This window comes from Marmota marmota, unplaced genomic scaffold (genome assembly GCF_001458135.2).
Source record: "Marmota marmota marmota unplaced genomic scaffold, marMar, whole genome shotgun sequence".
In the NCBI taxonomy this organism is placed as follows: domain Eukaryota; kingdom Metazoa; phylum Chordata; class Mammalia; order Rodentia; family Sciuridae; genus Marmota; species Marmota marmota.
In genome coordinates, this window is record NW_026000174.1 from 58401116 (window position 1) to 58428764 (window position 27649).

At 32.7% G+C, this 27649-nt stretch overlaps 2 protein-coding genes across 2 annotated transcripts; both read right to left on the reverse strand.

Annotated features, from left to right (window-relative positions):
- Nucleotides 1-14078: 14078 nt before the first annotated feature.
- On the reverse strand, nt 14079-15023 carry LOC107135283 (olfactory receptor 10AG1-like). Its single transcript, XM_015477180.1, has one exon. The coding sequence runs from the start codon at nt 15021-15023 to the stop codon at nt 14079-14081; it is 945 nt and encodes a 314-aa protein (XP_015332666.1).
- Nucleotides 15024-24978: 9955 nt separating this feature from the next.
- On the reverse strand, nt 24979-25929 carry LOC107135296 (olfactory receptor 10AG1-like). The gene has a single exon (XM_015477187.1). The coding sequence runs from the start codon at nt 25921-25923 to the stop codon at nt 24979-24981; it is 945 nt and encodes a 314-aa protein (XP_015332673.1). The 5' UTR covers nt 25924-25929.
- Nucleotides 25930-27649: the final 1720 nt, after the last annotated feature.

Below are 27649 nucleotides of genomic sequence, written 5' to 3' on the forward strand. Positions count from 1 at the left end.
ATATATATATATATATATATATATATATATATATATATATATATATATATACACACACACACACACACACACACATACATACACACACATATATACATAGATAGATAGATATAGATAGGTATAGATATATAGATATAGATATAGATAGATAGATATAGATATACACATAGAAATAGATATAGATATAGATATAGATATAGATATAGATATAGATATCTTGTTTGGAGGATATATCCTCCAAACAAGATCAAGATCGATGTGTTAATCCTTAAAGAGACATTATGTGCTTTGACAATAATTAAAAATAAAATCTTGAAGTGTAGCTGAGAATAAGTGATTGCCATCAAGATGCCTTTTATGAGGGATCTGTTTTACTTTATCTGGATATTGCCCGTCAGGAGCTGCCACATAGCAGCTGAGCGCCCCCTAGCTTTGAGTGATGGAAATGTGGAGACTGCTATAGGAAGCAGGTGGATCTCCATCATTGCTCAGCCGGGAGTGGGCTGCCTTCTTGTTCCTTTGTAATAGAACCCCTTACCTTTTATGGATGGAAGGTTCTATGGAACAGTACTCCTCAATAAATAAGATGTTTTCAGGAATGCTCTCTCTCTCTTTTTGTCTGCCTCTCTTGCTTCCCTTGTGGGAGCTGGGGCTGAGGAGCTCTCCATGAACCCCAAGAAAAGGGTATTTTCTCTGTGTCTGATTATTTAACGCCAATCCTATTCATCTGGAGTAACCCTGACTGATTTAGTCCCGTGTGGTGGCACTTGCCCTCCTTTTCTTTAGGAAATATATTTTTATAGGCTGAAATCTGAGTAAATCTTCAAAATGTCCTGGAGTAAACCCAACTCTTAGATGAGAGCAACTTATAGAACTCATTTTATGTTCTTAAAACCATTCATGTAGACAGATAAAAATTGCAATATTACAATCCTCAAAATTCATGATTGGTTTTAAAAACCACTTCTGGTTCTAGCAACAATGGTCATATCACTAACCTCTAAACAGGAAAATCATTATTCTACTCACCTTGGGCTGTGTGGTCTTTATTATCTAATTAGATATGAAAAAAATTACTATTTTTTAGAAATGTTTTATGATTTTGCCACAATGCTCATGGACTACTAACAGGGGTATTCTGGAGACAAAGGATGAGTCTCCTGATCATTCAAAGAGAAATGCTAAAATAGATGGGGAACCACCATGATTTAATTAATACAACTGCATTATATCATATTTAAGTAAAATTTATATTACAAATAAAAACAGGGTGAGAAAAAATAATAAAGATATTAACAGACTTATTTTCATTAAATATGTATGTATCTATGCATACACAGTTTTCTATGGGTGTATGATTCTCAACTGAAATAGAAAGTGGGTTTCAATGTATGTGGATGGCTTTGTTTTGTTTTGTTTTGTTTTGTTTTTTAACCAAGTAACTATTGTGTTCACTTCACACGAACTTGCATTTTCACACATTAGATTTGCTTTGTGTCATTTCTATTATCTTTTAATAAAACAACAATAAAAATACTAAAACCCTTAAATTTATGTATATCCCCACATAATAACAAAATTAGTAAAAGTTTGTTTTTTGAATCCATATTTAAAAAGAAACAAGTACATATTACTTTGTTAATACTAGTTTCAATCAATCTTCTAGTTCTCAGAAGAATACATTATTTTTTATTATTAAAATTCAGAATTCATGGAACTACATAAGAAAGCATAAACTGATTCATTTACAAAACTCTAATTTGTTCCAAAGAGTTTTCTTTTCTTTTTTTTTAACCTTATTGTTTTAAATTTGTAAACTCAGGAGCTTACCTAAAATGAGCCGTTCTTTAGTAACTGAGCACTGAGCAGGTAGCATTGTATTATAACAGGCTGCACTTGGGACTTAAACTCTCTGAGGTTATTTCTCTGAGGTTTTGGAATTATGCAAACAGGATTAATTGCATTTCTGGTTCTGTGCTGTCCCCTGTGGATGAATGAACATGTTTAGCAAATGTTTATTTGAAAGCTTGAACATACTCACCAAATGATCTATATCAGAATATAAATAGAAAATTAATTTTTATGTTACAAAATATTTTTTTCATATTTCATATATTTCCTACTAAAATGATTTGTAAAGTTATTTGCTTACCACATATTTACTGTTAGCCATTTTAGCTTGTTTATAATGCAGTGTAATGAAGAATAGAAGCACACTGGTTTGGGGGATTTTTTTTAAACCAATTGTATGCATGTGTGTAATGAAGATTCATTTAAAAAGTAACATATTTATGTATAAACCCTAATCTGTATCATTCTTGAACAGATGTAGCATAATCTAACTGACTCCCTGTTAAGTCATTTCCAGATCCATTCTATTGTTCAGTTTTCTTTCCATTTTTCAGAATTTCCAACTTTGTAATTGAGAATTACTACATTTCAATTGAGTCCTTATTGACAATTAATTCACACATTGCAAAATTAATATTTCTAAAGCAAACACTTTTTGACTTTTATTGTATTGGAAGGTTGTGTGTACTTTACACTCTGCTTGCAGAACAGTTTCAATCCCCTTGGTAAGAAACTTATACCCATTAGTACCAATCCACTAATGCTTCATGGCAGTGCTTAGCAAAAATAAATAAACTTTCTGATTCTATATGTTCTCCTGTTCTGGACAATGTCATTTTGTGGCTATAATGCTATTTTTACTATTATTATTATTATTATTATTATTATTATTATTATTATTATTATTGTCATTATTATTATTATGACTATGCATCAATTAAAAGACAATCAGGGTTGTTTCTACTTTTGTCCATTATGAGCAATGATGTTATAGACATTCATGAAAGGTTATTTTTGTCACCTAGTATTGCCATATTTCCTACCTTATGTCATCCTTCCACATTTCACTGACCTTACAATAAATTCAGATTCTCTAAGTTGAGCACTGTCATTTTGAATTAAGCTCAATTCAAGATTTTCTCTACTATATTTAAGGTTTTATTTTTTTCATATTTCCTATAGTTTCTACTAAAATGATTTGTAAAATTATCTGATTACCACTTATTAAATGTTAACATTTTAGCTTGTTTATAATGCAGTGTAATGTAGAAATAGAAGCACACTGGTTTGGGGGATTTTTTTTTCATACCAGTTGTATGCATGTGTGTAATGATGATTCATTTAAGAAGTAACATGAATGATTTGTATAAAAATGAGAGTTCTGAATTTATTCTAAGAATAATTTTACTTATTATTATTTGCACTTATTCTACACAAAATTGAGAATTACTAAAATTTTGACTTTAATATTCTGTAAAAATCCTGCAACAAAGATTGTGGTAAAATTATCCATAGCACTTGAATCTTAGTCTGCCATCTTGGTATCTGGTTTTATTGGGCTTCTTTGAATGGACCCGAGAGCTAACACTGCATCCACAATATCCTCAAGGCAAAGACGGTCATTGTCCTCTGTGTGTGTGCTGTTCAAGTGTTTCTTTATTTGGTGGCTTTGCCAGATATAGCCACAGAAAAGTTAGGAAAAGAGACCAGATCCAAACTCAATGATTTGTGAAAGGTCAAGAACTAATAATAAACTTGGAATGAGTAATTTCAGAATTATACAATGGGTTGATGATTATTTAGGCAGATTAAAGATGACTACACTTTTGGACACATCTGGTTTAGAAACACAGTACTTATTTATACTTCTTTGGACATTTTGCTTTCATTTAACTATTTGATCAACATAAAATGGCACAAAGACATGCCCAGTGACAATGGAGGCTGAGACAGGAGGATCCCAAGTTTAAGGAGAGCCGTAGCAACTTAGTGAAATCCTAAACAACTTAGTGAGATCGTGCCCTGTCCCCCCTAAAAAATTTTTTTAAAGAGCTAGGGATGTAGCACAGTGGTAAAGTGCCCCTGGTTCAATTTCCTAAACCAAAAAAGGAAAAAAAATGCCACAAAAAATACCATGTCAGGGTAGTTATAGTCTTTAACATATTATTATCATCTGAAAATCAAGAACTACTGATTATTAAAGAAGTTTAACATCCAGGGTGAACAACATGAGCTGTTTTGACAACATGGGAAGAAAAACAGACTGTGATGACCCTGTTTTTCTAGCCATGTGAAGGTGACATGGCTAGGAAAAGACAATTTACAACCTAACCCAACTATCAGCTGCAGACCACAGTATGACCACAGTCAATACAAAGAACAACAACAACAACAACAAATAGCCCAATCATTGTCAGTTAAAGATATGCATTTGTACAGGATAGTGTTTGTATAGAAAAAGATAATTAGAACAGTCTACAGAGAATATACTATGAGAGAAATTTTCATGAGAAAGGATTTTTAAATAACATGTGAGCATATATGGGATAATATAGTTATATTGTATATAAATATAGATATGTATATATATATACATATATTGCATATATTCTTTCTATATATGTATGTGTCCTCCACAAGCAGAAGAAGAAAATATTTGTAAACTGAGGTTTGACAGAAGATACAACCAATTTAAAAAAGCAAGCAAGTCAATAAAAAATGAGCAAAGCTTTTGTGTTAGTCAATGTTTTATAGCTATGTCCAAAATACCTCATAGAATAATTTAGAGTAGGTAAAATTTATATTGGAGTCACAGTTTGAGAGTTTCAGTCCATGGCCAGCTGTCTCTATTGCTCTGATATTGAGGGGAATTAGAACATCGTGGTGAAATCACATGGCAAAGGAAAGCTGTTCAGCTCATGAAACCAGGAAGAAAAGAGTGTAAGATAGGGGCCAGGGACAGGGTATAGTCTAAACACATACCCAAGAGACTAACTTCCTACAGCCAAATCCCTCCTGAATTGTGCGTATGCAGCTAAAATATTATAATCAATCTGGAATTCCACTAGACAACTTCTCTTTAAGAAAGAGAGCTGAAAGTTGAACATACACTTACCTTATGTTCTAATTCTAAAAGCTGGTAAGTTCTTTTAAGAAATTTGAATTATATGTGTATACAATGGTTTATAAATTAATATTTATAACAATTGAGTTTGTTATAGCAGACTAGTAACAACTCAAATCTATTAATGTGTGAGTTGTTACACCAATTGTGATGCACTCATACACTGGAATCATACCTAGAAACAGAAGGAATAGTCTATAGAAACGTGCAACCACATGCATGAAGCTCAAAATAATTATGGTGAGTGGAAGAAAGCATACATGAGATTTAATATAGTACAGTTCTATATGTACAATTGTGTATTAAATGAAAACTAACCTGTAGTAACAAAGTGCCTATCACTGGTTACATGAGGTGGGATGAAAAAGAAAAATTAAAAAGTGTTACAAGGATATTTTGCGGTGTGACTAATGTACACAATATCTGCTTGGGGCTATTGGTTAACCAAGCAATATGGAAGAAAGAGAGCTGAAAGTTCAAAAAGGTCATTAGTGAATACCTTCATGTTCACCAAATTATAGTATGTTATTGTCTGCATGGAATATATAGAAAACAAGGAAGCCTTTGCTAAACTCAGTTCCTTGACTGATCATCTGTTATCTTTGAATTCTGTAACCACCATTCAATTTCTCTGTTGCCTATTCATTTATCATAAATAATCAGTGTATAAAATTCTGCAAAAACAAACAAGCAACCCAGTGGTACAGGATTCTGACTATGTCTCAAAAGAAAACCATGAAAGATGAACAGATTCAAAAATAAAGTTGAGGTGATGGATGTGTCAACTTACCTCTTTATTCACTTTCCTATCTATATGCATCATACTGTGTACCTTAAATTTATTCAATAACCTAGCAGTATGGCATTTGACTATTATTATCCTAGCTGCTTTGGAGGTTGAGGCAGGAATATCACAAGCTTGGGGTCAGCTTTAGTGAATTAATGAGACTTTGTCTCAAAATGAAAAATAAAAAATAAAAGGATATAGCTCAGGGACTGGGTTTGTGGCTCAGTGGAAGAGTGCTTGCCTAGCATGTTTGAGGCACTGGGTTTGATTCTCAGCACTGCATATAAACAAATGAATAAAATAAAGGTCCATCAACTTTTTTAAAAAATATTTTTTTTTTAAAAAAAGGATATATCTCAGTGGTAGAATGTTCCTGAGTTCAATGCCAATAATAACACACACACACACACACACACACACACAAACACACACAGACAACCACAACAAAATTTATTTTTAAAAACATATGAAAAAAATATTCTTATGTTGCATTAATAATGAATCCAAGTTCAGTTTAGAGGAAAGTTGGTTTCCAATAACAGTCTTCAGAAATATATATACTGTTGATCATATACCTGATCTACATATTCAATTTCAGAATATCACCTGACACACAGCTATTAAACAATGATAAACACTTCTTTTAGAGTTTTCTGTCTTTTTATGGAAATAGAAAAAAATCGTTTTACAATTGAGCAACAATGAATTTAAGTTCCCTTAACAGCCATTTTACAATATTTTTTATTAATAAATATAGGATAGTACTAGAGGAGAATAAAGTCAACTTACATAAAAAAGTGAACATATTCTTCAGAGAATGGAGAAGAATAATGCCCCTAGAACTCTATAATTGTTGTGTACATGACTTGTCAACTTACATTTTGATGTTACTAGAAAAAAGGTCAGTAAGACTTGGCCTTTGCATTCTGGGTGTTTTTGCATGAACCCGTGCTTCAGTATGCATGTGTACACATCTGAATTGAGGATGCAGAAGATTTATTTGTACTTGCTATATTGTTCTTCTGTGTAATTATTATAGTACTACTTTAATTTTATTCAATAAATGTCCAAGGGTAATGTAAAATAGGAAGTGAGTATATCATTTTAATCACTTAAGCTTAAAACTTACATCTCTAGATTCACTATTTTGGTATGAATTAATAATTAATTAACATCTTCTCCAAGGTAAATGATATAACTTTACCTATTAGAGATAAAAATTTTTGAAATATTTTTAGGGAAACTTAGAAGTGACAGAAGAAATATCTGTGACCCTATTTTATGGCTTATTACAACACAGAATTCATGGTAACAGACACACCACTACAGGTTCTTTGATCATGGCTTATTAAAACTTGGCATGATAATAATAATTATTCACAGAAAAACATTTTATTCTTATAACTTAATTGTATGAATGCAGTGAACTATCCAAAATTCAATCATGTAGATAAATTATTTTTAAAAAGTATTTACTCCATTTATTAAGTCAACAAGATACAAACTATTTAACATAAAACACAAGATAATAATATTAAACAGTAGTTTATTACCTAAAAGAAAGTTTGAAACTTTTAAATGTTTAACCTCTTTAAATTATAAAAAGTATCTCTATGTTAAAAGCAAGCATTTGATGAAATATCTGACTGAGTAATTTTGTGTTTGTTAGTAAAACTTTTATAAGTTCTTAATTAGTGTTTGTATTGGAGAAATTAGAAGCATCTTGAAACACATGTCTTATAAAGAAATTACCTTTGATTTTAGAGCTTTCTTAGCTGCATCTTTTGCCTCTCAAACTGTAAGTCAAAGGATTCAGCACTGGGATGATGAGGGTGTAGAACACTGAGACAATGTTTTCAGGGCTGGGAGTAACTAAAGACAAGACACCTCTGATAGATGACTACAGAAGTCAGGTGAGAGGAGCAGAAAGATAAGTCTTTATTCTCTACACCTCCAGAAAAGTTATTTAAAATTAAGAGAAAAATGGGGGGAAAAAGAGATGATGTTGTTTTTGGATCACTCATTTATATAATAAATATTATTATGGTGGTAGTGCCAAAGGCTTCATTTATCTCATTTAATCTTTTAAACCACGCTAAGAAGGAAGCATATGATGACAAGGTTAATCACGTGTTCAAAGTCCTGTCTTAAGTTGTCTTTCCAGAGTGTGATTGGGATGTAGCACGACAGTGGGAGAGTGTTTATTATTTTTTTCTTATTTTACCTGTTTGCAAAGTGAACAAATTATTAAGAAAGAATAAGTTATTTCTTTATAGTTATGATAAATTAGGTTTTAGTCCTTCTTTGGCCATAGTATTTGTGTCACTTTGGTTAATTTAATCTAAATTATTTTAATCTATGCTGTAATAATAAGAATTAATACCTCACAGTGTTTCTATATGGAATGGATTAGGAATATTATTCTAGCTATGTTTCTATTTTCCATCTACCCTATTCTGTGTTTATAAATGTTATGTCATCAGCATAACTAATGAATAGTAGGAAAATAGCAAAAATAATTTTCAAAAATTATTTTTCACTATCACAACACTCTTATTCTTAGGTTATGGTGAGAGCTATATATTGAGGCTATTAATAATATTTGCTACTATGTTGTATAATGTTTATTACATGCAAAAAGTATTCTAAGTGCTTTACAGAAAAACTCAAATAACATTCACAAAATTAAACTATCAACAACATTATTCTCTTATAGGTGAGACAGCTAAGGCAAGAGAGTTTGAGAGACAGGGTTTGATGGGAACTTTCACTGATGACTTTAAAAGCCATTGATTTATGCCATTATGACACACTGGCTTTCCATGAGCTAGACTCTTCATATTAAGGCCATGATTTGAACTGGAGAATTCAGGCAGAGAGTGACATGAGAAGGTCATTCACACCATGGTGTGTCCACGACAATAACCCTGAGGGTGGTCAGAACATCCGCAGTGTGGCTGCTGAGACAGCGGAAGTGCTGAGGTTCCTGAAGGCAGGAAGGAAAGGGTCAGGTGCTTACTGGAAGAGAGGCACTGTAGCCCTGGGAACTTTGCATTGGTCATTCCTTCTGATAGTCTAATGATTCCATGTAGAGAACTGTGAAGGGACCAGAAGAGGCAGGAAGGCGGTGGTAGGGGAAAGGGTAATGCCTGGGTTAATGTTAAGTGGGATTAACAAGAGGGTCAAACTACTGTGATACACTAAATTCTTCCCAAATATGACAATAACATTTTTGCCTAGAAAATAAATTAATTTAAGTCATTCAGTTGGAATGCATGCTTTAATTCTGTCATTCGTACTCAGAGGCTTATTTAATAAAGACCCTTTAGTTACACATGGAAGCTATATCAGAAAAAGTGACACAAGATGAGTTACCTTTTGGATATGACACAGTATCAATGTTTCCAATATTTTTTGACACAAACCAGTGGTTTTTACTCTCACATCCATGAGATTTTTTTTTTTTTGCACAATTAAAATACCAGTCCAAAGAACACTACTTGCCAAGGAAGGAGTTATTTTCCAATTGCACAGGTAAGTTATTTTTTCAATAGAACCAAAGAGTTATACTTACTTTTTCATAGTTATTGGTAGTGATTAAAGTATTTCATAAATTTTTACTTACAATCCACATGTAGAGATTAGTGAAAGGTTATCATTGCAAATTTTTAAAGCACTTTGGTAACAAGCTCTAAAAATATTTTTAGTGATAATTTGAATTGGTTGTTTTTACTACTGAGAACTTTAAAATGGAAAGTAGAATTCTAAAAAGGATTTCCTTCATCATGGAGGTTTTTTGAAAGCACTTCATATATTAAAGAATGTACCATGTGAATTATATGAAAAAAAATCTCATTTAAACTAAAGAGTGTTACTTGCTATCACCCATACTGAATATGAAATGTACTTTGGAGGCATTGAAGGATGAGCCCAGAGGAGATTTCTGTACAACTAGGAATTAGTGGGTGTTTTGTGAGAAGGGAAAGATTCATAGTTATGCATCTTCTATCAGAGTTCCTGAAGAAGATGGGAAATCCACTCCAGTCAGTACACACAGGTTCTTTCCATCGGATGAATTATTCTGATATACATGGCACACAGTTCTGTAAAAATAAGATTAAATGCCAGTTATCATTAGTAGAACTCCAGTATTTTGTATAAACTAATATTCTTTCACAGCATAAGAACAGTTTATTTAAAAAGTCTTTTCTTTCTCTGCAACCAAAGATAAAAAAAAAATATCTTTTTCTTTTCTTCTTTATAATACTGAGAATCAAACCCTGGTCTACACACATACTAGGCAAGTGCTATAACATGAACGTGCATCCCCAAAACAGAGAGAACTTTTTAAAACATATATTAGGCATAAAAGAGGGGAATGATATTAAAAAATTACATTGTTATATTGTATGCATGTACAAACATACAACAAATCTCACCATTATGTCAACTATAAAACACCAATTAAAACTGGAAAAGAAAAAAATAACTGAGTACATTTCTCATTCTGAAAAATGCACAAAACTCACCAAATATAGCCACCTAATTATCACCATCATAAGTGAACAAATTACCTAACTAGACTTTTCTCAAGAAAAGTAGTGCGGTTTTCTCACAAATATATTAAACAAAATTCAATATTAGCAGCAGGGAAATGTAAATCCAAAATCCATGGATATTTTTATTTGTCTATAGTGGAAATATAAAAATATAAATAGTATTAAATGCTGGCAAGACTTTGGGAGAATGCTTACATATTGATGGTGATATTGAAAATTAGTACAATCACTGTGGATATCAGCATTTTGATTCCTTGGAAGACAAGAAATGTAACCACTATGTGATCCTGCTATTCTACTCCTCACTGTTTGCCTAAAGCAAATGATATCAGGAAAATATAGTGATACATGCTCATCAATGTTTATAGTAACTCAATTTATAACAGCCAAGTCATGTATCCAGCCTAGGTGTTTATCAGCAGATGAATGGATAAAGAAATGTGGCATATAGACAGAATGGAATTCTATGCAGTCAGGAAAAGAGTGAAATTATGTCAGTTGCTGAAAAATGGGTGAAACTGAAGATCATCATACTAAGTGAAATAACCCAGATTTGGAAAGTCAAGGATCAAATGTTCTAATACATGAAAGCTAGAAAGTGAATTTTACAGAGGAGATCTCATGTAAGCAGAGAGGAGATCAGGACAGTAGAGGTATGTGATCAAGGGGGCAAGGTGGGAGAAATGGAGAGAAAGGGGAAGAACTAGGGGACAAAATCGGTCAAATTGTGTTATATGCATATATGAATATAGCACTATGAATCCCACTATTATGTATGACTGTAATACACCAATGAAAAACTCGTGGAAATAAGTAGAAGGAAGACCAAGGAGTAGAGGAAAGGGAAAAAGATAGGGAGGATGGAGGGAAAAGGGATTTAACTTGGTAATGAATTGGAACAAATCATGTGCATCTCTGAGTCTGTCCCAGTGAACCCTACTGTTTTGTATAAATACAATGCACTAATAAAAACATAAAAACGTAATTTGGCTGGATATAAAAACTAAAAAGAGGCAAGAACTTCAGATCAATGAATAAGAAGAAATATGTTAAAATAAACACACATTTATTCAACATTGTATTTGACAACCAAGGACTTTAAAGTAATGGTAATGATATCTTTAAGAAATGATTTAAAAGTTGATGAACAAGGATAAAAGGTTGAAAAAGTTCTCCATAGAACTGGAATCCACCCAAAATAATCCAATGAAATTGCACAATATCAAACATGAGCAACATATTATTGACCAAACTTAACAATTCACTGATTATCTGAACACAGAGAAGAACCTGAAAAGATACACACACACACACACACACACACACATTGTACAATGAGAGCAAACATTTTAATTCCAATATAAATCCAAATAACTCATAACCATAAAGAACAGAAGGTGGCATTCTAATGAAACATAAGCAGGCGTGAGACTCAGGAGAAATTCACTCCTCAGTCCAGATCCAAAAGCTGACAATGACTAATGTTCCAGTTTGAAGATGATCAGCAGGCAGAGTCCTCTTTTACTCCGGGGAGGCTCAGGCACTTAGTTCTATGCCCTACTTCAAGTAAGGTCTCCCACATTAGGAGATGTGCTTTACTCAGATAATCCATCTTTTATTTTTTCTCTTCTAAGGACTCATAGGATTAGATTGGGCTACCTGTATGATCCGTCTATCTCAGGATTTAAAAGCTTAATCACCTGTGCAATGTCCCTTGTCCATGTGAGGCAGCTTGTTTAGATGTTTAAGAGAGTCAATGTGGACATTTCTTGGGACTTTTGTCTTTCTACCATATCCCAGTGAAAAAGGAGAACTGATTGTTACAGTCTACATTTGGTTGCATCCCTAATGGACATAAATTGTTCAATGATGAAGCATATGACATTACAAATTGTGATATGGCTGTTTAAACTACTTAAGATTCAAACAATAATATTTTGATGTTAATTGATGGTTTTTATGTATTAATTTCAAAGAATTTCTGACCAGAAGAATAACATATAACTGAAAATCAAGAACTAAATTTATTGCATTAGTCAAGGTAAATAAGTCTGTTGTATAAACATGTAGGTTTTCTCGAATACATAAATGTTGCTGTGAATGTCCTTTTCTTCAAAAACAGCATTGCATGAGTATCTAAATGAATTTAAACATGAAAGACAGCACAACTAGAGATTCCTCCAAGAATTATATCCAAATCCAGCTAACACTTCAAATTTTTCTTAAAAAACTTTTTGGATCTTTGTTGTCCGAGGTGGATGTTTGTACCTTATAATAATCCTGTGTGTTAATAAGAAATAGTCTGTTGTCACCATTTATTAAGTATAAATGTTATGAAAAAGTATATAAATGATATTTAACCATTCAACAATCTTCTCAGAAAATAAAGAATAAAATGCATTTATATGAAATACTGGGACAGCATTCTATACTGGCATTGTATTCCTGCTTACTACATTTCAAAAAGTAAACCACCACCAAATATTTATCTTCATTATCACAGTCACATCAGCAAGGTCTTTCTTATGCATCACCTGCCAAAATCCTAAAACAGATAAAACATTAAATGGGACATATATGTGTATGTGCATATAAATGAAATACAATAATAAATTTAAAATCATGATAGGTAATTATTATATAGATAGTTTCATAAAAGAGAACTATAATTATTTGTAAAGAGTAGCTAGCAGTGTCTTGTACATGTGTGTATAACCATAGCTAAAGTTACAGTATGAAATAATTGACAGATGAACTAAAATATGAATCATTAAGGAAACTGCTGACTTGTTCATCAGATGGATGGATACTCCTCTTTCTGTTGATTGATACTCCTTTTCCTCCATAATGCCAACTAAAACATTAAGTGATTTAAGTACTTTAGAATGAGTTGTAAAGATGAAAGTAGAGGTAAAGTGCTGCAATGCAACTGAGTAGACTTCATATACTTCTAAAAATAACATTCAAATTTTCCTTCAGTTTTATACTCATAGATATTTTGCAAAATATGAATATTTTTATGTAGCATAATAAATGCAAAATATAGTAAGAAAGATAAAATCATTAAAACAAATTATATGGGACCATGATAGCAAAGGAGGAATATATTTGAAAGAAAACCATTTGAGAAAGGTAGAACTGTTTTATCATGTGATCTGATAGTAAGATTTTAGAAAGAGACTTACATAAATACAAACTTTTTAAAGCTATTATACTGCAAGTATTACTTTTTGGTGCATAGGTATTTTAATGTTAACTGATGACAAACACAATTCTGGAGATTGACAGATATCTGTAGTAGGGCAAAGCAATATGCACTTATCCATTCATTCATTTAATAATTTCTAGGATACACAGTCATTACCAAACAAAGTTTGATCAATATGTCCTATGTGTTGTATAAAAAACATGGCAACAGATACAGGCATGAACATTCAGGCAAATTATATTTTTTAGTAAATTTAACTGACCATAGAAAACACTCTTAATTATTTTAATAAATTTATAGAGAAAATGTGAGGCACATTAATATTTTACATATGAGAATGTACTTTGTTTAGGTGGGGTCACAAAGATAGATGAATTTCCCTATGTAGATCTAGGAATAAAGTAAATTCCAGGCTAAAATTTAAATATAACAACAATACATCCTAAACTGGAAGACCTTAACCTCTCAAATTTAGACTGTAGTGATGTGAAGTGTTTCTCTGAAAACTGTGACAATATGGGAAAATCACCTCAAGTAATCTCAAAACCACTATGTTTTAAACAATAATCTTCTGAATGCAGCAATCACGTCCTGGTTCCTGAGGGTGTATATCACAGGATTGAACATGGGAGTCACTATGGTGTAGAACAGAGAGAGCAGTTTTTCAGTTCCTGCAGAATGGCTGAATTTGGGCCTGAAGTAGGTAATGGAAGCTGATCCAAAAAATAAAACTACAACCAGCAGGTGGGAGGAGCAAGTGGAGAATGCCTTAGTGCGACCTTGGGCTGTTGGCAACCTCAGAATGGTGGCAATGATCTTGGTATAGGAGACAAGTATCAACATGAAAGGTACTGCCCCAACCAATATCACTACTACATAGACAGACGCCTCATGCACTGAGGTGTCCCCACAGGCTAGCTTGAGAATGGGGGGTATGTCACAAAAGAAGTGGTTGATTTGGTTAGTATGACAGAAATGCAGAGAGAATATCTGGCATGTTTGCCCTATCTGGACTGGCATTCCCCCAAGCCAGGAGCCAGCTGCCAGTAGATGGCACTTCTTTGGGTTCATGATTAGAGGATAGTGCAGAGGGTTGCAGATGGCCAGATAGCGGTCATAGGACATCACAGCCAGGAGGAAACTTTCCGCAGTTCCCAGTACAAGGAAGAAGCACAATTGGGTGGCACAGCTCAGTAGGGAGATCCTTCTATCCTTGGTCCAAAGGCTGACCAGAATCCTCGGGAGAGTGATTGAAACATAACAGATTTCCAATATAGAAAAATGTGCCAGGAAAAAATGCATGGGTTTGTGCAGCTCAGGGTCCAGCTTTGTTATTATGAATATGAGACTGTTCCCAATGAGGATAACCATGTAAATGATGGAGAACACCCCAGGTAGAAAGCCTTGAAAGTTTGAAATTTCAGAAAATCCCAGCAGAACAATCTGCACCACTGTGGAGACATTGTCATCTGCTTCTTTCTCTTCATGCTTCATCTGTGGAAAGATTTAACCAAAGTACAAATCATTTCATTGTGTTGGGTTTTTGTGTTATCATGTATAATCAGTGATGATGAATGTTCTGAATTTCCTGGACCCTGAGGGAACAAAAACTATCACTTCCTGGTGTTCTGAGATTATAATTAAGCATTTTTTTTTTAGAATAGATGAATGTACCCATATGAAAAATTTTTGTATTTTTTTCATTGTTATTGATATTACACTTCTTAGTCTACATGAGAATAGATATTAAATTTTATTTTAACATTCACTTGAACACAAAAACTCAATATCTCAATTTATATTAAATATAGCAACGATTGCATTGTTCATTGGCCTTGTCTTTTTTTGAGAGGGATCTCAAAAGTATTTTCTACTTTTATCATTCCAAAATTAATTTTATTCTTCAAACAAATATTTTTGTCTGAGTTTTACAATTGTTCTCAGAAATGAATAAAGTTAATTTTTATATGTTTTGTTTTAAATGTTGAGGATTTCCAAACTCCAGTTCAGCTTTGAATTTCTGTATTTCTTGGTAATTTTATTATTAAAAATAATAGTAAACTCTCTGTTATATATTATGGAAAATTATTTATCGATCACATATTTGTATTTACTTAGAATTTTTTAAAGTTGTAATTTATAAATTTTATTCAGATTTTATAGTGTTGAGAAAAGGAAATCTAATTGTCCTTTTTGTCAGGGAAAGCTCAATAGGGAGAAGTGTGCACACATTCATCTATGCTCCTGAATCCAAGTCTGACTAGAATGCACTAACTTGATTTACACATTTATTGTTTTAAAAAAGCAGCAACACAAACTCATCTCTGAGATGATTTTATATCAGTGCTCACTATGCTATACTTTGCTGACCTATTTTGTTCCATTAAGTCTATTTTTTTTTATGTGTGGGAGTGCATTCATGTGTGGGATTATCCTGGAATGTGATTGTTTGCATTTCCTATGTTCTGTCCCTATCTCTGGTCCTAAATAATGAGTCTCTCACAATTGCCTACACATTTTATGTGCATTGGATTGCATAATTGCTTTAGAAAATTTGATTTGCTTACCTATTGGACAAATTGCATGGAAGTCACATTGACTGCTTCATTGGACCAGTCCCAAACGTGTAAGACTGGTTCCCAGACCAAATACAGACCTTCAGCTATGGATTGAGGATGTCTTACATGTATGTTTTGGTTCCTGTGCATGTGATAGAGATGGGAGTGAGGGTGAGCAGGGGTTTTTGTAGTTTTGTTTACGTTGTAAAAGTGGCATTTTTTTCTCATTGTTTTGGGGAAGTGCTAGATAACCTCCACCTCATGTGTTAAGTCATTTCAAAGCTAAATGAGAATAACTCACTACAAAGGGGAGGCACATCTCTAATCATATGCAGAGATTGGTTAATTGTGGACAGTAACCAGATTTCAACTTCAAAAATGCATAGACAAATTTGTGAAGGTAGCAACGGAGGGCATGAAATTGGGGTATCCAAAGGATTTTCTGTGACTCAGAGAAAAAAAATAAATATACATTAAATTTACCATCTTTTATAACATTTCACCAAAATATTAAAGTAAATATTTGAGGCCTATAAATATATAGAGATATATGTATATAGTTTTCCTCAATTTAAGTCTCTTAATTAATTAATTAAGTATTTAATTAATTTGCTCTGCTGGAGATTGAATCTGGGGCCTTGCACTTGGTAGGCAAGCACTCTATAACTGAGCCACATTTTCAGCCAGCCCAGAAAGTGTTCTTTTTTTTTTTTTTTTTTTTTGGTGGTTAATAGAACTGTGGAGACTAGAAAGTGGACAGATGGGTGAGTTTAATTAATTTGTACTAGTTCTAGTTAATTGTATGTAGTCAATTATATGTAGTTAATAGTTCGCCATTGAAAAGAGGGATATTCTAGAAAACAAAATTATTGTAGTTTAAAAAGAAATAAAATTATTTGAAAGTTTTCAAAATAAAGGACTCATAGATATTTGAGGAGATAAGTTTACTTACGGATTGAGTATGACACAGGTGTGTATGTATGAAAAAATCCAAATGTACAATTACGTGCATTAATTACAATTACAAAGAAGGAAACAAAAATAAATAGGTGCATCCAGTAGACAAAATAGATGAAATTGAGTTTGTGAGATAATCAGTAATCAGTCTCTAGTAATTACATTTTAAAGAGAGGATTTCAGTGTGATAATTTTCACAAAGTGTTTCACTACAGTGTTCTGTGTATTAATCACATTTCTTTCACTTAATCATTTCAAATTCAGTCTAGAGAATGATACAGGAGCAATGATCAAAACAAGCAGGAAATAACTTTGATAATGGCAGGATAAAATGCAAACCCATTTCAATAATACCTGTTACCTACCTTGTTTGTTAATAATTCTAACACATAGTAACAACTTCAATGTTAGCATATAAAATGATTATTTTAAAGAAAATGATGATAGTTTTTAAGATCCAGGCTCATTAGTTTAAGAAGCACTTTACATTTTGATCTTCTTGATCATACAATTACTAAAGCCAGAAAAATACAATGCCCTTCCAAGTCAGTGTTTTCCTATAAAAAATATTTTTTGTTCAAATATTTATATATTTAAATGTTAAAAATACAGAAACATAAAATAAATTTGTTTTATACAACAGTATTGATATATTCATTATATTTACACACACACACACACACACACACACACACACACATATATATATAATATATATATATATAATGCTTACCTTTATTTTCTGATTAAAATGTAAGAGCTAAATGAAAAAGAAGATTATTTCTCATGTCAGGTAATTTATTTCTTTGAAAAAGAGGGTAATTACTTTCTCAGATATAGTCCATTGTCAGAACTACTAGTGCTCTTTATGTAGTAAATATTCCCTGCTCTAGGGATCAACTCCTTTCCCAAGGAGACTTCTAACTGAACTGAACTATTCTATTGCCAATCAAGGAATTTGGTACAATAACCCAAAACCTGTTTGGCCATATATTCCTTCATAAGTTCTCTTCCTGTCTTTTATTTGTGTGTGTGTGCATGTGTGTGTATGTATGTGTGTGTTTGTGTGTATGTGTGTTTCTGTGTGTGTGTGTGTGTGTGTGTGTGATCATTAAGAAAGCTGGGCCATGAGAACATCTGAACATCAGAGTGCTATAAACACTTTACTTAAGATATAAACTTAGATTTTTTAAAAAGATAGAATTATGCAGTGTGTACCATTGGAAAATTTTTCTGCCATTAAAAATTGAGATGCGTCTGTTCTCACCCTTATGTTATCTTGAACATGAATATTTCCTCACCACATCCAGCCTGGTCAGGTAGGTCACATCACACTCCAGGTTACAGATGGGGAGAGATGGGATAAAGTTATCAAGAGGATCACTTCCCTATTCCTTTCAGGTGTATGACTGGAAAAAGGCATGCAGAATTTCCTTACAAAACTCCTCATGTAAAATTTAATCATTAGACAAGAACCTGGAAGAGAAGCTACAAAATATAATTGTCAATAAACTCTCATGTGTCCAGTAAGATACTCTACAATCACAACCAGATCTCTATTGTCAAAAATCTAAAATTCAAAGTAGTGACTACATTCAGTTCACTGTAAAGGACCAGCTCAGGTTAGTGTTGGCTTCTCTCATGTAATGATTATAACAGGATGGAACAGAAATCTGTAACACCCCAAATAAACTAACCCATTTAGACACATCATCACAAACACAACAGAGAAGAACATTTGGTATAGCTGTAGCAAACGAGAATAGATTTATACATCTTTAAAGACTGATAGAAGTACAAACTTGGTTTAAAAGAATTATATGTAAATACTGAACTACCACTATTCAAATGTAGTATTTTTATTCACCAATTTTGAATTTTGTCATCTTGAAATTTATTTTATTTTATCTTACATCTAGCTATTAGGACACATTTGTAGCAAAATCTCATTAGGGGTTTAATTTTTAGCTTAATTATGGTTAAAGGTAGTGTACTACATTTACGTGATTACTTGCCTTCTATATTTCACATGTACATTATACATTAAACTATTTTGTGCATTTTTTTGTTTTCTCAAGCTGTTATCTTTTAGGGATTCTTCATATTTTTCTCCCTATATTTCCTTTATGAATTATTATTTGGTAACATAGTTAAGAACTCTTGCTTAGTCTAAGTCATAAAGATTTAACCATTTTCTTCTAGTAATTTATAGATATTACCTTTAAATCTATTATTAGCCTCCATTCATTTTTTTAATAAAGCTAAATTTTTAGATTGAATTTTTTTGCTCATATCTGTATGGGTTTGTGTGGATATTCAATTCTTCCAAGTGATGTTTTTAAAAAACATCTTTTGTTCTCAATTGAAACCATTTGTACTATTGTAAAATGTTAGTTACCCACATTTCCTCAATGGATTAGTGAAAAATCAGAAAGTTATAAAGATGAACAAAATTGTCAACTGTACTCAGGTCTTCAAAATCTTGGACATTATCAAAGGCCTATAGTAAATTGTAAACTGTTTCAGAAAATAAAACTGACCTCAATAAGAGCATTTAAAATCAGTAAATTTTACAATGTGACTATATCCATCATCTGTTCTCAGCTATATTGATTACAACATCTACCAGGGCTGTGTATCCCAAAAATATTGGCTCTCTGTTGTCACTAACAGAAGAGTTTCACATTATTTAGATCTGAGTATAATTGTTAAGTATATTATATAATATATTATATAACATATATAATATATTGTTAAAAATTATAACAATTTTATTGGCAAATGCTACTAGGAAAACTATAATAAAGCTATTCCTAACTTACTTCATAGCTTGGAATAGATGAAAAAGTAATTCAACAAAGATAACTGAAGAATGAGAAACACAAAGTGGGAATTGACAAAAAAAGTACTTATTCCTACTCATCTGAAAGGCTGGGTGTTTGAACAAAACACCATATATACTCACAAGGGTCCAGAGTGTCTACAATCAAACATTAATTCCTGGTTCAATATAAACTTGTAAATTTAGGGAAAAAATTGAATCCCAACACATTTCTTTAAAATTTCTTACACTGTATCTCCTAAACACAGACACATGTATCAGCAAAGGATAGACTTTCTCACTTGAGATGAGTAAGCACAACATATTCTCTGACCACTAGGTTACTCTGAGTTATAAGTGATACAAAGAAATTCAGAATGACAATTATCAAGAATACAAGTAACAATAAATGTTGGTGAGAATGTAGGGAAAAAGGTGCACTCATACACTGCTTGTGGAACTGCAAATATGTGCAATCCCTATGAGAAGCAATATGAAAATTCTTCAGCAAACTAGGAATGGAACCACCGTTTGACCCAGTCATCCCACTCCTTAGGACTTCAAATCACCATACCACATTGACACAACCCAATCAAGGTTTACAGCATCTGAATTCACAATAGCTAAGCAACGGAACCAAACTAAGTGCCATTCAACAGATGAACAGATAATGAAAAGGTGGTATCTATTTATACACAATGGAAAATTACTGTCATAAAGGAGAATGTAGCTATGGCATTGCATGCAAATGGATGAAACTGGAGACTGTCATGATAAGTGAAATAAGATAGTCCCTTAAACCAAAGGCTGAATGTTCTCTCTGATGTGTGAATGCTAACATACAATAAGGAGGGACATAAAATTTCACTGAGTTAGACAAAAGAATGAAGGGAAGATGGGGGGAAGGGAATAAGAAAGCCAGCAGAAAGAATCAGACATAACTTTCTTATGTTCACATGTGCATATGTATCTCAAGAGATTTTTCAATCCAGAACCTCAAAGCCAGGAGATGGTGGAACAACATATATATACCAAGCTCTGAAAGAAAATGTATTCCAATCAAGAATCTTATGCTCAGCAAAATTAAGCTTTAGATTTGATAATAAAATAAAAACCTTTCATGATAAACAACAGTTAAAATAATTAACAACTATAAATCTTGTACTTCAGAACATTCTTGGGAAAGTATTCCATGAAGAGAAAATGGAAAACAATGATGAAAAGCAGCAGAGGGAGGGATTAAACTAAAGGAAAAAATAATCAGAGGCGAGACCAAGTCAATTTAAATACCAAAAATAAACAAAAATGGCTGGAAATACAAATTATATCTCAATAATAACCCTGAATGTTAATGGCCTCAACTCAACAATCCAAAAGACATAGGCTAGCAGATTGGATTAAAAAGAAAAAGACCCAACAATATGCTGCCTCCAAGAGACTCATCTCGTAGAAAAAGACATCCACAGACTGAAGGTAAAGGGTTGGGAAAAATAATACCACTCAAATGGACTGCAGAAACAAGTCAACAAGTCAAGATTTCCATCCTCATATCAAATAAAGTAGACTTCAAGCTAAAGTTAATCAAAAGAGATAAAGAAGGACACTACATACTGCTCAAGAGATCCAAACACCAACAACACATAACAATTATAAATACATATGCCCCAAACAATGGAGCATCTACGTTCATCAAACTCTTCTCATGTTCGAGTCAAATAGAGCACAACATAATAATTTTGGGTGACTTTAACATACATCTTTCACCACTGGATAGATCTCCAAACAAAACTGAGCAAATAAACTATAGAACTCAGTAACACAATCAATAACTTAGACTTAACTGACATATAGAATATTTCATCCTTCAATGAGTGAACACACTTTCTTCTCAGCAGCACATGGATCCTTCTCTAAAATAGACCATGTATTATGCCACATAGCAACTCTTGGCAAATATAAAAAAGGAGAGATATTACCCTGCATTCTATCAGATCATAATGGAATAAAATTAGAAATCAATGATAAAATAAGAAATAAAAGTTACTCCAACATATGGAGACTAAATAATATGCTACTAAATGAACCATGGGTTACAGAAGACATCAAGGAGGAAATGAAAAAAATTTTAGAGGTGAATGTGAACACAGGTACAACATATCAAAATCTCTGGGACACTATGAAGGCAGTTCTAAGAGGAAAGTTCAGTGCATGAAGTTCACTCCTTAAAAGAAGGAAAAGTCAACAAATAAATGCCTCAGTATTACATCTCAAAGCCCTAGAAAAAGAACAAAAGCAGTAAAAGACAGGAAATAATTGAAATCAGAGCTGAAATCAAAGAAATTGAAACAAAAAAAACAATTAAAAAATTTGACAGAACAAAAATTGTTTCTTTGAAAAATGAATAAAATTGACAGACCTTTAGCCATGCTAACAAATAGAAAAAGAGAAAAAATCAAATTATTAACATACATGATGAAAATGGAAATATCACAACAGACACTACAGAAATACAGAAGATAGTTGGAAATTATTTTGAAAACTTGTAATCCAATAAAATAGAAAATATTGAAAGCATTGACAAATTTCTAGTCATATGATTTGCACAAATTGAATCAGGATGATACACAAAATTTAAACATATCAATTTCAATCAACAAAAGTGAAGATACCATCAGAAGTCTAGCAACCAACAAAAGCCCGAGACCAAATGAATACACAGCCGAGTTCTACAAGATCTTTAAAGAAGAAATAATACCAATACTCTTCAATTTATTTCAGGAAATAGAAAAAAAGGAGAACTTCCAAATTCATTCTATGAGGCCAATATCACCCTGGTTTCAAAACCAGGCAAAGACATATCAAAAAAAAAAAAAAGAAAAGAAAAGAAAACATTAGACCAATACCTCTAAAAACCATAGGCTCAAAAATTCTCAATAAAATTCTGGAAAAAATTGAATACAAAATATATCAAAAAAGATCACATACCACAATCAAGGGGGAATTATCTCAGGGATGTAAGGTTGGTTCAACATACAGAAATCAATAAATGTAATTCATCACATCAATAAACTTAAAGATAAGAACCATATGATCATCTCAATAGATGCAGAAAAAGCATTTGACAAAATAAAGCACCCCTTCATGTTCAAAACACTAGAAAAACTAGGGATAACATGAACATACCTCAACTGCTGAGAATGTGAAGCATGGAATTCACTTATCTGAATTTGTAGGACAGCCTGGTACCAGTGACAGTGTGATTTCTGCTTTAATCAACAACTACCAGAAGCATCTCCTTTATACCACAGTCATATTAGCATGGTCTTGCTCATGCACTTCATGCCAAATTCCATTTTCAATATAAAGCATTAAATAGTAAGAGACATATGCATATATATGTTCAGGAATAAAATACCCATGTTAATAAATGTAAAGCATCAGTATAGACGATGGAGGATGCATATAGGTTAATAAAGGAAAAATATTGTATTTCTGGGATAGGAGCTAACATGTTCATGCACTGTGTGTTCTGTCACAGCTAAATCTACAGGATGGAATGTTTCTAAGATGCACCAAAAATAAGTATTAATAATAGTAGATGCAAAGGCATTTTGTTCTCTTAATTTACAATTTTTTCCTCAATGTTAGCTCACAGACTTAATAATTTTAAACACTTCAGAATGGTTTAAAAGCATGAAAGAAGAGGTGAGTTAATGCAGTTCAGCTGTGAGAGTTTTACATGTTCCTGAAAATATCTTCCAAGACTTCCTTGCACATTTTTTTTTGAGAGAGAGAGAGAGAGAGAGAGAGAGAGAGAGAGAGAGAGAATTTTAATATTTATGTTTAGTTTTTTCGGTGGACACAACATCTTTATTTGTATGTGGTGCTGAGGATCGAACCCAGAGCCGCATGCATGCCAGGCGAGTGCGCTACTGCTTGAGCCACATCCCTAGCCCCTTCCTTGCACATTTGCACTCATAAATAAAAACAAAATAGAAGTAAGTTTAGAACTGGCTGTTGGCATGCAGTAAAGAAAGAGATTAGGGCTGGGAATGTGGCTCAGGGTCAAGGAAAGTCCTAGGATATTTAAGATGCTGGGTTCAGCACCACTAATAAATAAATAAATATATAAAATGTGGAGGAAGGAAAAATGATTATGCAAGGTATTTTGGGTCCATAACATGAAAGCAGAAAACATGATTAAAAGAAAATCAGTTTTGAAAGACAATAGTATTGTATTTCATCATGTGCTCTCATGGCAAGTTATAAGGATGAGAATGAGACCTGAATGCATATAAGATTTTTTTTCTCATCTTTTTATTTTCCACATACATCTTGGTATTGGTTATTGGATACAGGTACATGTGTGCTTTACAACTAACTTAGGATCCCAGTCCTTTCTTTTTATTTTATTTATTTTTAAGACAGGTTCTTGCTATCATGTTGAGGATGTTGCTAACTTGCAGATTCAGGTTCAACTTTGAAATCATCCTGCATCAGCCACCTGAATTTCTGGGATTACAGGCATGCACCACTTCACTTGGTGTATGAATCTTTTGTTTTCATATTATTCAAGAAGTGTTCCATCTTGGTGCATAGTTATCAAAATTCTTACTGATGGCATAAATATAAGGATTTTCCCAGAACTCTGTGGTAATCCAAAGTAATATCAACTTATCCATTTACTCATTTTATTATTTCTTGAACAGACATCCATAATACAACTACCTTCAGTAACTGTGTCCCAACTACAATATAATAAAGAAGAATTTCAGCCTATACAGGTATAGAAATTTAGGTGAATTTCAACCTTTCTTTAAATTTAATGTGTAAAACCTAACATTTTGAATTCTGCTCACACATTTATAGGACAAATGTGAACATTTTAAAACACTATGTATGAGAAATCACTTTATTTATGGGGGATCACAAAGACAGACAAATTTCTCTATACATATGTGAACAAAGTAAATTCCAGGCTAAAGTTTAGATATAACAAAAATATATCATAAGTTTGAAGGCATTGCCCTCTTAAAAGGAGAATGCAGAGAGTTGAAATGTATCTCTGATAGCTGTGAAAATATGGTAAAACATCCTCAAGTAACTAAGGACATTATGTTTTAAGAAATAATCTTTTGAGTGCAGCAATCACATCCTGGTTCCTGAGGGTGTATATCACAGGATTGAACATGGGAGTCACTATGGTGTAGAAAAGAGAGAGTAGTTTGTCAGTTCCTGCAGGATGGTTGGATTTGGGCCTTAAATAGGTAATCGAAGCTGTTCCAAAAAATAAAACCACAACCAGCAAGTGGGAGGAGCAAGTGGAGAATGCCTTAGTGCGTCCTTGGGCTGTTGGCAATCTCAGAATGGTGACGATTATCTTGATATAAGAGGCTAGTATCAAGACAAAAGGGACTACAGCAGCCAACATCACTACTACATAGACAGACAGCTCATGCACTGAGATGTCCCCACAGGCTAGCTTGAAAATGGGGGGTATGTCACAGAAGAAGTGGTTGATTTGGTTAGAATAACAGAAATGCAGAGTGAATATCTGGCATGTTTGCCCTATCTGGACTGGCATCCCCCCGAGCCAGGAGCCAATGGCCAGTTGATGGCACTTCCTTGGGTTCATGACTAGAGGATAGTGCAGAGGGTTGCAGATGGCCACATAGTGGTCATAGGCCATCACAGCCAGAAAGAAACATTCTGCAGTTCCCAGTACAAGGAAGAAGCACAACTGGGTGGCACAGCTCAGTAGGGAGATCCTTCTATCCTTGGTCCAAAGGCTGACCAGAATCCTTGGAAGAGTGACTGAAACATAACAGATTTCCAGTATAGAAAAATGTGCCAGGAAAAAATACATGGGTTTGTGCAGCGCAGGGTCCAGCCTTGTTATTATGACTATGAGACTGTTCCCAATGAGGATAGCCACGTAAATGATGGAGAACACCCCAGGTAGAAAGCCTTGGAGGTTTGGAAGTTCAGAAAATCCCAGCAGAACAAACTGCACCACTGTGGAGACATTGTCTTCAGCTTGTATCTCTTCATGCTTCATCTGTGGGAAAGAGTGAACCAAAAGTACAAGTCATTTCACAGTTTTGGGCTTTTGGGTTCTCCTGTATAATGCAGTGATCTTAAAGCATTTGGTTTTTCTGTACTATGAGGAAGCAAAAACTTTTAGTTTTAGAGACTCTAAGATTATAGTTAAGCATATTTTTTTAAATAAATAAAAACAGCCATGGGAAATATTGTTTTAAATACTGCAATGATTGCCTAGTTCAGTTGCCTTGTCTTTTTGAGAAGGGTTTCAAATATATTTTCTGCTATTATCGATTAGAAATTCATTTAATTTTTAAATAAATATTTGCTGTCTTCTGACAGTATTCTGAGAAATGAATATAGTCAATTTTATAAGATGTGGTTTTTCTATACTATTTCCCAATTCCTGTTCAGTTTGACTTTCACATTCTTGTAATTTTGTTACTAAGGAATAATAGTAAACTACCTATTATATATTGTGGAAAATTATTTGTAACTGAGTCATGTGTTTGTTTTAATTTTAGGTATATAATATGAAAATTTATAAATTTTATTCAGATTAGTGTTAAAAAAATCTAAGTGACTTTATTGTCTGGGAAAACTCAACAGGGAAAATTATGCACATGTATAGCTATGCTCAGAAAGAAATGTTGAATAGAATAGTACCTGCACACTTAATTTATATATATATATATATAAATTATATATATATATAAATATTATAATATATATATATAAATTATATATATTATATAATTTATATATATATAAATATTATATATATATATATAATATTTTACAAAAAAAAAGCCACAACCCCAAATCATCTCTAAGATCACCTTAAATTACTCATTTGCTCCCTGTACTGTATGTTGCTGAGCTCATCTCTTTCATTAAGTCTATTCCCTCATGTATGGGATTGAGTTCATGTGTGTGATTATATTGTAGTATGATTCTTTGAATTTCCTTTGTTCTGTCATTATCTTTGGTCCTAGATTATTAATTTGTTAAGATTTTCTACACATTTTGTGTGCATTGGATTGCATAATTGTTTCACAAATTGATTTGCTTACCTGCTGGACAAATTGCATGGAAGTCACATTGACTGCTTCATTGGATCAGTCCCGAAGGTGTAAGACTGGTTCCCCCAAAAATGCCGAACTTTGGCTATAGATTGAGCATGTCTTCCATGTATGTTTTGGTTCATGTCCATGTGATAAAGATGGGAGTGAGGGTGAGAAGTAATTTTTGTAGTTTTATTTTTCTTGTCAAAGTGGCATTTTTTTCTCATTGTTTTGGGGAAGTGCTAGATAATATCCACCTCATGTGTTAGGTCATTTCAAAGCTAAATGAGACTAATTTATTGCATATCCAAAGACTGTTCAAGTGTGGACAGTTACCAGATTTCAACTTCAAAAATGTATTGACAAACTTAGAAATATAGAAAGTAGCAATGAAGTGTATGAAATTTGAGCATCAAAATGACTTTTTGTGACTCAGAGAAAGTTGAATATACATTAATTTTTACCATATTTTATAGTATTTTCATCAAAATATTAAATATTTAAAGACTATAATATTTATAAATATATGTGTGCATATATATGTGTATGAATATATATGTGTATATATATACTTGTGTATATATATGTATATATATATATATATATACACACACACACACACACACACACACATATGTATTCACACACAATCTTTCACAAGTATATAAGCCTTTTAAT